This window comes from Leuciscus leuciscus, assembly GCF_965113295.1.
Source record: "Leuciscus leuciscus genome assembly, chromosome: 10".
NCBI classification, from domain to species: Eukaryota; Metazoa; Chordata; class Actinopteri; order Cypriniformes; family Leuciscidae; genus Leuciscus; species Leuciscus leuciscus.
The window spans coordinates 4,196,920-4,209,995 of record NC_138734.1 but is presented as its reverse complement, the minus strand read 5'-3'; the positions used below and the strand labels follow the sequence as shown (position 1 = coordinate 4,209,995).

Below are 13,076 nucleotides of genomic sequence, written 5' to 3'. Positions count from 1 at the left end.
ATACAATGTTATTTAAATTTAGTTCATATTTTGTGATGGCGAAGGTAATAAATAAATAAACAAACAAACAAATTTACTGGCCTCAAACATTTAAACATTTAATTGTTATTTTAAAAATTAATTCATTGTTATTAACAAAAAACATAAGTAGGCTTTATATAAAAGCATAACATATATGACATGTGTTACAATAATGTACTGTATAGGCATACTTTTGTAGTCTATAACACATGACATATTGTCCTACTGTTTAAATGTATAGCTTGACTGTAGCTTGACTATAAATAAGTTGCTAGTGTCTTGGAAAGTTATATTTTTAGTAAGTTCCCATTCATTAATAAAAAAACTGTATTATTTTTAGTGGCATTACTCGTTCTCGTATTCTCTGAGGTATCGGTCACATCTCAGGTTAAAGGCCTGCATATGAAGGAGTCTGAAGAGAAGGCCACGTCTCCTCTTACACTGAAGCAGGAGAGTTGATGAATCTATGGATCTCTGAGAATATTATATAAAGGCAGTGTGTGTCTCTAATGCAGGCAAGTGGCTATAGAAACATCTCTGCAAAATGAACAGGGTTAAAGGTACACTGACCCCACATCTTTATTAGCTTTTTTTTTGCAAGGAAATCTACCTAGAGCTACAGCCTTGAAGAAATGCATTCGCTTTGTAAAGAAACACAGTGCTCGCTTATTAAACATATTTCAAATACGCAATGAAATGTGCAAAGTAAATCTTTCTAAGGCTTATTAGCCTAACAGACTTTCCAAAGCGTGTTTGTAGCAGTGAATTACTCTGTTACAGTGTGAGTGTGTTTCATTAGTTCTGCAGGTCTGGCTGTGTTGCGTGTCGCTCTGGCGTTTCTGGGTTTCTCACGCCGTTCCTCTGGACTGTAAGGACGAGGCCGGATCTCTCACACACTGTACTTCAATCTCCCAAGAGAAACTTCTAGATCGTGTCATCCAACATGCAGAGCTCATCTACCGTGTGTCTGAAGAGTCATGCACTCTGTTTGTGAGTGAGCCATCTCTGTCAATCAATCAAAGTCTATTGATATTTACTGTTAACTCTACAACACATACACTTATATATTACAGCATATGAAGTTATAGTGGTAACACTTTATGTTTCATTTGTTAACATTAGCAACATGCTTTAACTAATTAACTGACATGAACTAACTGATCAATACATTTGTTACTGTATTTGTTCATCTTTCTTAACATTGGTTAAAAATGCAGTTGTCCATTGTTTGTTCATGTTTGTTCACAGTGCATTAACTAATGTTAACAAATACAAATTTTGATTTTGATAATGCATTAATTTACAAACTAACATCAACTAAGATTAATATATGCTGTAGAAGTGCAGTTCATTCTAATGTTAACTAATGTGGTTAACTAATGAAACCTTATTGTAAAGTGTTACCGTTATAGTTTGCAAATCTGCATGCATGCTTTTGGTCACACTTTATTTAGTTGGTCCCCTTTAGACATTCTGTTGACTATAACTTTGTGTAACATTAGAGTAGTTGAGAATTAGGGGATTGTTAGGTTATGGCTCAGGTTAGTAGAATAAGTTGTGCAGTGTTACGTATAGCCAACAGAATGTCTAAAGGGGACCACCAAAATAAAGTGTTACTTGTTGTTTTTTTCTTCTTCTTACATTTTTTTTAAACCCAAAATCAGATAACCAATTTCATTATATCTCATCAGCTGAGATATTATTAGCCGCACTGATAGCAAGTTTCCTTAATTTAATGTCATTATTCTGTCTCATTTAATCAACCTTGCCTCATTATTGCCGGCTATGTGCATGACTTTGAATTAATGAGACTATAATCTTAATGAATAATCAGACTCATTATAAACACTGTGAGATGCCTATCAGTCTTGTTAGATTATATCACTGTTCTTAGGTGGATTGTCTCTTTTCAGTGGGAAAACATGCAGAGAACATTGGTATAATTTCATTTCTCATTTCAAATCTCCCTTCAGATATTTATAGGGAAGGCTTTTCTACCACCTGACGTGGTGTGTGTTGTGTGTGTGTGTGTGTGTGTGTGTGTGTGTGTGTGTGTGTGTGTGTGTGTGTGTGTGTGTGTGTGTGTGTGTGTGTGTGTGTGTGTGTGTGTGTGTGTGTGTGTGTGTGTGTGTGTGTGTGTGTGTCCAACAGGAGGAGATGTTTGTCCCGTATCCCCTGCATGCTTTGAGGAATCAGGGAGGAAACATATGCCACAGCAAGCCCTTCCCGATCCCAAGCTCCAAGAGTGAGATTCAGCAGATATCGGTGAGGAGATGCGAGTGTTGTGTGTGTGTGTGATTAGAAATGGAAAGGAGGAAGGAAATATCAAAAATAAGAAATGCATATGATACATATCAAACAAGGTAAACCATTTTGACTGGGAAATAAGGCAAAATACTGACCATTTTTAGGGAAAAAAAAGAAAAATATTGTATTTTTTATAAAACATTTTTTGCTGGTGTAATTCTTGTAAGGCCATATTAAATGTTGAGAATATGCAGGTTAATCTTCTTGAAGGAACACGCCAACTTTTTGGGACTTTAGCTTATTCACCGTATCCCCCAGAGTTAGATAAGTCCATACATTCATCTCCGCATCTGATGCACTCACCGCTAGCCTAGCTTAGCACAAAGACTGGAGGTAAATGGCTCCAGCTAGCATACTGCTCCCGAGTGATCACTCCATCAAAGTAGCAGTGCTTCGCCTTCTGAGAATATAGTTCCCAGTATGTGTACGGTTAGAAGATGGCTGTGTCTCATGTGACCTTGTTATTTGTACACTCTGTGACTATACACATCACAACATGTAAATAGGAAAATGTTGGCATTATTTTGTCACTTATTGGGAGCAGTATGCTAGCTGGAGCCGTTTACCGCCAGTTTTTGTTCTAAGCTAGGCTAGCTGTGGGTGCGTCAGACAGAGTTACGGCACACACAGAGATGAGAAGGGTATGTATGGACGTATCTTACTCTGGGGGATACGGCGTGTTCCTTTAAACGGCATCCACATCCATGCATGTCAACGCAGTTTAAGCATTCACTGGGACCATGTTTTCCAGCTTTGAACATATGAGCTGTGTTTAACTGGTGTTGTGTGAAAGACCGCACTAACAGAGCGATGTCTTGTTCGTCTAATGCACTATTGTGTGACAGCTCTTTCAACTGAGAGACTAACCTTTCTTTAGAACTAAATTGCCTCCATCACCAAATAGGCTGTTTTCTTTTCAATCTTTTTTTCCCCCATGCACCTGCTGAAATAGATTTGAACATTTCCCTCAAACTGCTTTAGCTTAATGAGTCTTGTCACGCCACCACTGTACGAAGCCAAAGTAGACACATATTTCCATTTGATTTAGACATTTTACAGTGTCTGAAAACTCATCTGGAGCTACAGTATATAAAAGCATTACAAAAACATTGAAAATGGACGACCTCCCATAACCTCTCCTTCACCGGGAGCTTGTGCTGCTTTATGAAGGCTTGGTTACTGTATTCACAGTGTTTAGTCTGTTTAAAGTTTGGAGTCTGTGAATGAGGTCACATCATTTATTTCAATATTTATGTGTTTATTTGTTTGTTTGTTTATACCTGAGATCCACTTAAAATATGTCTTTTTTTTAAATGCCATTTCCAACTCTCTCACACATTTAATATTAAACATTAATATTAAACTATCTATCTATCTATCTATCTATCTATCTATCTATCTATCTATCTATCTATCTATCTATCTATCTATCTATCTATCTATCTATCTATCTATCTATCTATCTATCTATCTATCTATACATCTCATTCTGTCTATCTTTATATGTATCTATATCTCTCTCTCTGTCTGTCTGTCTATCTATCTATACATCTCATTCTGTCTATCTGTCTATCTTTATATCTATCTATGTCTCTCTCTCTGTCTGTCTGTCTGTCTGTCTATCTATCTATCTATCTATCTCTCTCTCTGTCTGTCTGTCTGTCTGTCTGTCTATCTATCTATCTATCTATCTATCTATCTATCTATCTATCTATCTATCTATCTATCTATCTATCTATCTATCTATGCCTGTCTGTCTGTCTGTCTGTCTGTCTATACATCTCATTCTGTCTATCTTTATATCTATCTATGTCTCTCTCTCTGTCTGTCTGTCTGTCTGTCTGTCTGTCTGTCTATCTGTCTATCTATCTATACATCTCATTCTGTCTATCTGTCTATCTTTATATCTATCTATGTCTCTCTCTCTGTCTGTCTGTCTGTCTGTCTGTCTGTCTATCTGTCTATCTATCTATCTATCTATCATCTATCTATCTATCTGTCTGTCTGTCTGTCTGTCTGTCTGTCTATCTATATATCTATATATCTATCTATATATCTGTCTGTCTATCTATCTATCTATCTATCTATCTATCTATCTATCTATCTATCTATCTATCTATCTATCTATCTATCTATCTGTCTGTCTGTCTGTCTGTCTGTCTATCTATATATCTATATATCTATCTATATATCTGTCTGTCTATCTATCTATCTATCTATCTATCTATCTATCTATCTATCTATCTATATATCTCTGTCTGTCTGTCTCTCTGTCAATGTATGTCTGTCTGTAATTAGTTAGTTAATGTAGTTTTATTTCATCTTTAATTGTATGACCATAAGAGCATCATGAAATCATGAAATAATTTCTCCTCATGCAGAACCTTTTGGGCATAAATGTTTCTTTACTGTAAAATTGAGCTGTTTTCTTCTACTACTGTAAGAGTGTAGTTGCAAATGCTCCTTTTGTACTGAAGAAGTTCTGAAGGCTACAGAATATTGTCACAAACTCTTTTGTATACATTTTTATTTTTTTTTTAAATCAATGAAAATTGTATTTTTCATAGCTCGACCCCTTTGACGTCTTCAGTGTGTTCTCCGCAGGATAAATGGCTGCTTCACTCGGTCCTGATTCTGGTGCAGTCGTGGATGGAGCCGCTGATCTATCTGCAAACTACTCTTGATCGTTACGATGACGCCCCCGACGCTCTGCTCAACAAGACCAAGTGGGTTTCTGATAAACTGCTCAGCCTGGAGCAGGGGGTGCTGGTCCTCATCCGCAAGGTACATCAGTGTGAACGCTAATAACATACGTGTGTGTGTGTGTGTGTGTGCATCACTTCATGCTGGTTTCTCCACAGATGCTGGATGAAGGGATGTCCTCATCCGCCATCGAACACACGCTGGCTCCATACGATGGACAATCTCCCGAGGTGCTGGAGTCTGTCCTCAGGGACTACAACCTTCTCACCTGCTTCAAGAAGGACGCCCACAAGATGGAGACCTTCCTCAAGCTGCTCAAATGCCGTCAGAGCAACAAGCTCAGTTGTCTTTCCCACTAAATATGATTCTTATATGGAAAGAAAAAGCTTTATTTTGAAGAATTGATATTGCCATATTTAGCAAGCATTAAATGAGACCCCTGAGTGTGAAAGCGATGTGCTTTTGGCTTTCTGGATATTTACTGTAAATTGAATAGGAATATGACACGAAGCACACCGCTCTCTCACACAATCTGCAGTCTGCACTATTGATTCCCTCGCTTCTCTTCTAAACTTGAGTTTGAATGCTGTACCGTTGTCTTTCAATGTCTCTCCAGGTCTCCGGTGAGTTGGCAGGCATGTTTTTCTTTTTCTTTTAGTGGAGATAGTTTCACCTTTGTATTAGTTAGATAAAGAAAGACTCTAAAGAAAAAGCTTGTGATACAGAAATATGCTAATGAGTGTGTGTGTTGTGTGGGCTGAGGGATTTGATCTGAGGTTTAATTTATGTATCAACATAGTGGAAAACTACATGAGACATAACACGAGATAAAAATATAACTACTGGCCAGCACAAGATTAAGTACAGAGCGAATCAATTATGTAAATTGTGTCTGTAAAAAAATGTATATGCATATTTTTATATGCATACTTTATCATATTGTTCTTATCTATTTAAATAAAGAGGCATATAATATGTATATGTAAGTGTGTTTTTAAATCTATCTATCTATCTATCTATCTATCTATCTATCTATCTATCTATCTATCTATCATCTATCTATCATCTATCTATCTATGCATCCATCTATCTATCTATATATCTATCTATCTATATATCTATCTATCTATCTATCTATCTATCTATCTATCTATCCATCTATCTATCTATCTATCTATCTATCTATCTATCTATCTATCTATCTATCTATCTATCTATCTATCTATCTATCTATCCATCCATCCATCCATCCATCCATCCATCCATCCATCCATCCATCCATCCATCCATCCATCCATCCATCCATCCATCCATCCATCCATCCATCCATCCATCTATCTATCTATCTATCTATCTATCTATCTATCTATCTATCTATCTATATATCTATCTATGCATCCATCCATCTATCTTTCTAGATTAATAAATGAGTAGAGTTTGCTATTCTATTTATATGCACTGCAGAAATCTTGTTGTTGCTGATGCAAGTTTGAGTAATGGGATTTAGACATTTCTTTCCCAGTTCAAACCTATCTAAAAACCAAGATACAGTAAATGTACTTGAGAAGCAATACTGCGCAAGATATGAAGATTTCAGAAAATATATATAGGGTGAATTGTATATGTAATGTACAGTATAAGCATAAAGAAATGTATAAGCATATCCTCCTGGGATCCAGGAATAGACTTTTGTCCACTGTAGTGGACATTATATTTGAGTGAATTTCTCTGACATCATACATGTCACATGTCACACCTGGGTGTCCTGTAAAGAGCACATTCAGGACTCTTCAGAGACACCAAAGAGGTTTCACCATGAAAACAACTTCTCCTTGGTCTTTTAAAAATGTCTGACATTAATTTAGTGATCAAATGTAGCACTCTTATGGAAATATGATAATACATTGCAATTATAATTTAAATCTGACTACTTTTCTAATTGTATTTCATAAACCAACATCTCAGGAAAAAGTTATGGGGTAAAAAAAAAAAGACTTTCTGTTCCAGAACAGGGCATTGATTTCATAATCACATCAGGACTTAACGCATGTTCATCAGGCATTTTGGGAGACACAACAAGTGAATATGGAAATAAGTTATACATTAATATTCCTATGAAATATTAGACATTATTATTAAAATGGTGCTAATAATTACTCCAATTATTACACTTCTTTTCACATTAAATGTTGCTCCAAGAACACATTAGTGTGCACATTAGATACAGTGACACATTGCATTGAATGGGAATATTAATTTATGGCCATTTTACCCACATATTGCATAAAGTAAAATGGTGTATCAATTCATTCCGTTATATCTTTCATAACATATTTGAGAATCATCATTAAACAAATTTATGTTAAAATAAATCCTGAAACCCCAACATTTATTGATTTATTGATTATTAAATTTTGCCTATACATATAATTTTATGTCACTTTTTTTATTTTTTTATTTTATTTTTTACAACTGAGTACTGGTGTCCACTACAGAGGATATAGCATAACATATGAATAAAATATCTTTTTTTTTTTTTTTTTTTTTTTTACCATTTGTTTCTTATGCTCTAAACTACGGAAGCGTATTGCATTCACTTGAGAAAAAAAAATCTAAATTTTTATTCTGTTTTTCTGAATTAACGAGTTAATTATCTCAGAATTACGAGATAATTTTTCATGAATAAAAAGTTTTTGCTCTGTTTTTCTGAATTAATGACTTAATTATCTCAGAATTATGAGATAATTTTTCATGAATAAAAAGTTTTTGCTCTGTTTTTCTGAATTAATGACTTAATTATCTCAGAATTATGAGATAATTTTTCATAATTTTTTTTTTTATTCTGTTTTTCTAAATTAACGAGTTAATTATCTCAGAATTCTGAGATAATTAAGTCATTAATTCAGAAAAACAGAGCATTTTTTTTAAATGAAAAATTATCTCATAATTCTGAGATAATTAAGTCATTAATTCAGAAAAACAGAGCAAATATTTTTATTTCAAGAAAAAATTATCTCATAATTTTGAGATAAGTAAGTCATTAATTCAGAAAAACAGAGCAAAAACTTTTTATTCATGAAAAATTATCTCGTAATTCTGAGATAATTAACTCGTTAATTCAGAAAAACAGAGCAAAAACTTTTTTTTCATGAAAAATTATCTCGTAATTCTGAGATAATTAACTCATTAATTCAGAAAAACAGAGTAGATTTTATTTCCTCAAGTGAATGCAATACGCTTCCGTACTAAACAATGTGATGACATGAAGAAAAAAAACTAAATAAAAAAAAATATTTGTTTTTCTGGGTCTCAGGAGGATATTATATTTTTAAACTAAAGTTAAAGAAAAAGTGTAACAAACAAACAAACAAAAAAATCTATTCAACATACAATCTTTGAAAACCAGTCTTACTCTTGATTCTCAAGTAAATTTATCTTCTTTTTTTATTTTTTTTATTTTTTTTAGCCAGATTATCCAGCAGTAATTTTCCATCTAGACAGGGTGAGGTGAATATGAGTAAAGTTTGATAGTCTGGCTCCCTCACTGTTATGCCCTTTTTCTGAGGGTTAATCGACTGTTATAATTATGACCAGAGGCTAGGAAAGACAAACAAACAGGCCTGTTAAAAATGTTAATGAGGTAGTGGTGCTCTAAAGCTCTGTCTGTAACCAACGGCCATCACGATGGCAACAGTAGCAGTGTGTTATTAAAGAAAACAATCATAAGAGACGACCATCTGGGAGCAAAAGCAAGACCTGCATCATCCTGATGATCCCTGTCATGGAAACAGCACGTCATCCCTTCACTTCTCTTGTAGCATTTGCCAAAAAAAAAGAAAAGAAAAAAGTGTCATATTTTTCCCACTCCCTCTGTTAAAAATACATGGTCGTAGATCTGAAGCGTTTAAACATTTATGATGTTCTTTTAAAAGGCTCAACGGATAAGTCACCGATTTAGAAACATAAGTAAGCATTTATTAACATTTTTGACAGCCATGAAACCTTGATTTTGTCACATAATTCATAACTTGAGACAGGATGTGGATCTGTCCTTGCATTCATCAGAAAGCATTTCATTATTTATCAGTGGAATAAAATACATTTATTTATTTATTAATACTTTCTCTTTTCAGTTTTTCTTTGCAGACCCAGTCCCAGTAATAATAAGTTTCAAGAGTGCATTAATATTAGATTTAAAAAAGTCAGCTGAACTGCAAATGTTTCATGTTGTCCAGAAAAGTATTTCAAGTTTCAAGGCCATTGATTTCATTTTTCTTCATGCATTATTCTGGACCCGAGCTCAGATGAATGAATGGAATTTAACCCACACCATTAGATGGCACTAGACCTCTATAGTACAACAACTACAGTCAGAAAAAGTGGGGGCATGAAGAAAGATGTTTTTCCCCATGTAAATATTCACACCCAAATCCTCCAAGGGCAGAACATAGCCCATGTCAGTGTTATATAAGAATGCTGGAGAGTAATGGATCAGAACCGGCCTGCTAACATGTCAACTTTACACTTGCTCTTGTGTTGTTGGTAAAGATCAGCGATGTCCCGCAAACCTCTAATCAGCAGCTGTGATTGGTGGACATAATGTCCTGAATGTACCTATAAAAATGGGTTTATTTATTTATTTATTTATTTATTCATTCATTCATTCATTCATTCACTCACTCATTTATTTATTCATTTATTCATTTATTCATTTATTCATTTATTCACTCACTCACTCACTCACTCACTCACTCACTCATTATTTATTTATTTATTTATAAAATACTTTAGATGCACTATTTAACATCAAATGCACATTAGCCATTCTAGTTATTTTATTTTATTTATTTTAATGTCATGTTTGGTTATTTTATTTTATTTCATTTTATGTGTTGTATTTTATTTTATAATTTTAATTTAATTTAAATTTAATTTAATTTAATTTAATGTTTTATTTTATTTTATTTTTTTATTTTGTTTTTGTTTTATGTATGTATATGTATATATATATGTATGTATATGTACAGTATATATGTTTGGGTGGGGACATTTTCGGTTCACTTGGTGGCCGACATGACGAAAATACGACATAAGATGAATATTGAATGTGCACTGTATGAAACCTGTAACAACTAACACATCTTATAAAATAAAAATAAATAAATATATATGTATATACAAAAAAGCACACAATTTTTTTAATTTTTTAATTTATTAATTTATTTTGCTTTTTGGACACTGACTCTTTTACCTACAAAAGACCTGGGTGTTATACTCGATTGCAACCTGTCTTTTGAAAATCATATTTCATATGTTACAAAAACAGCCTTTTTCCAGCTTAGAAACATTGCTAAGCTACGTAATATGCTATCAGTTTCTGATGCAGAAAAGTTAGTTCATGCATTCATGACCTCGAGACTGGATTACTGTAATGCTTTATTAGCTGGTTGTCCTGCATCCTCAATAAACAAGCTACAGTTAGTCCAAAATGCCGCCACTAGAGTTCTTACGAGATCAAGAAAATATGATCATATAACACCGATTTTATCATCACTGCATTGGTTACCTATAAAGTTCCGTATTAATTACAAGGTATTGCTACTGACTTATAAAGCCCTAAACGGCTTAGCTCCAGTCTATTTAACGGATCTTCTATCGCCCTATAATCCATCGCGCTCTTTAAGATCACTAAATTCAAGGCTTTTGGTCATACCTAGGATATCCAGAACCACCAAAGGAGGGAGAGCATTTTCACATTTGGCTCCAAAACTCTGGAATAGTCTTCCTGATACTGTTCGTTGCTCAGACTCGCTCTCCTAGTTTAAAACTAGATTAAAGTCGCATCTCTTCAGCCAGGCATTCATATAATCCTACATATCAAACTACAATCCGGCCTCTAGCTCATAAATGCCAGAGGAGAACTGGCCCCCGACTGAGCCTACGTTCTCCAAAGGTTTTTTTTCTCCATTAGGTCACTTGATGGAGTTTTTCGGTTCCTTGCCACTGTTGCCTTTGGCTTGCTCAGTTGGGGATATTTTGGGGATATTTAATTTAATTTTATCAATCAATAAATTCCTCTTGAAACAAACTTTGTTGTATTATTTTAATTTAATACTGTGAAGCTGCTTTGATACAATCTGTATTGTGAAAAGCGCTATACAAATAAACTTGACTTGACTTGACTTGAATTGCTGTGCAAATTAAAGAACAAATTACATTTTATCACATTCAAAATGCACTTGAAAGCTCATGATGATTCTGAGTTTAATTTCCCACACCCTCGGTCTCCATGTCCAAGTTCCTCTTATCAGAAGGTGTAAATCAGCGTCTGGCTGTCATGACGAAGGCTTCTCCGGCACAGTGAGGGTCTTGTGGTCAGGATGTGGCGCTGAGGCCTGGTGTCAGCAGTGTCAGGTTCAGCTTCCTGTGTCCTAATCATTTCAACATGGAGGCCATGCCTGGGCTCTGTCTGCTAAACCGCCAGCACTGCGAAGAAAGCAGGAGTGTAGACCTCCACCCCTCAGACCCCTTCCGCTCCCTCGGCTGACAACCATAAATATTAAAGATCTGCTATACGAGAGCGCTGCAAAGTTTAGGGAGTTGGGGGCCGGTGGTGACTAGATGATTTCACAGTCTAAGTATTATAACCTCAGGTAAGAAACACTAGACTGCTGGAGCTCAGGAGAAGGACTGTGTGTTTGCTAGAGCACAGAGAGAGAAATAGATATTTAAAGAGACAGTTCACTCAAACATGAAATATTTGGTCATTGTTCCAAAAAAAATCTTTATTTTCCATGCTATTGCAGACTGAAGCTGTCAAGCCTTAAAGTGGATGCAAAATCACCATAAAAGTATCATAAAAATGTCTCAAATGCTAAATTTCAAGTCCTCTGTAGTCATGAAGCTGCGGCTGAAACTTAGGTCTTTACTCATTCATTTATAATCTTCACTTGAGAACTGAATAATCACATGAATAATGAATAATAACTTAAATTTGAATCTATTTCTCACACAAAAGTTATCATATTTCTTCTGAAGACTTGAGAGTCACATGGACTTCTTTTAGGATACTTTTATGGTGCTTATGCATCATTTTTAAGGAAGTTTTAGTTGCAGGAAAACCATCGACTAGCACAGCCTTTAAAATACGGCCACATTACCGATATTTTGGCTTTTAAACCAAACAGCAAATCTGCATGACCAACTTTAACCGCAAAAATGTGTGATCTTGTGGATTCCAATTGAAATCGATTGGATTTCGCCTGCGAAAATGTGCAGAACAAGGGTCAATGTGAATTCTTCATCAGGTTTGAAACCATATGAAGTTGACTAAATGATGCCAGCTTTATCTGTCTGTACTATGCCTTTAAAATCTTTCTTTTGCACGGTCATTGCAGAATCTCCTCGTCTGGCTTTTAAACGCTTTTTTTGTGCATTGGCTTAGAGAGACACAGTTTTCCCCAAGCTGCTTGAGACTAAAGAGTTTCCATGCAGTCACAGTCCAGAATCGCATAAACACTTGGTCATGAAATAGGACACAGTGTCTAACACTGAAGTCACTCTGACGGCTATACAAAACTATCCCAGTCTGTTGAAGGGGCCAAGTATCCCTCCGTCCCCCAGTGCTGCGAGGACCAATCTGCAACATGGCCCCAACCAGAGCAGTAATGTGGAGGAAGAGAGCGTAACCCTGAAGTATTCTGTGCTCCTGCTAATCCATGACCTCCCTGGAGGCTTTCTGAGACAGGCTGTGTGTATGTGTGAGCGGAGGAGAGGTCACAGGGTCACGGGGTTAGGTCTCCGCTAACCGTTCCAATATGTGGAAAGATGTCAAATGAAGTGGCTGAGGTTGTAACAGTCGGCTAGGGTTTCTTGTGCCTGATAGAGGGAGCGATATGGAAAAAGAGAGAGGGCCTGTTGTATACAATGAAACACAATGAATAATAATATTAACGCAGCACGAAAAGCTTAAGGCGAGCTATTTAAATACGTAGCATTTCAACATGAATTGTAACTACAGTACATTTTCATTTAATTGTAAGTGT

At 35.3% G+C, this 13,076-nt stretch overlaps 1 protein-coding gene across 1 annotated transcript; it reads left to right on the top strand.

The window, feature by feature from the left end:
* Positions 1–565: 565 nt before the first annotated feature.
* smtla (somatolactin alpha) lies at positions 566–5,988 on the top strand (the record flags this gene model as incomplete). The annotated part of the gene is made up of 5 exons (XM_082182673.1): positions 566–581; positions 821–1,011; positions 2,173–2,286; positions 4,933–5,112; positions 5,190–5,988. 5 exons carry the CDS (start codon positions 566–568, stop codon positions 5,388–5,390), a joined length of 702 nt encoding a protein of 233 aa, XP_082038799.1. The 3' UTR covers positions 5,391–5,988.
* Positions 5,989–13,076: the final 7,088 nt, after the last annotated feature.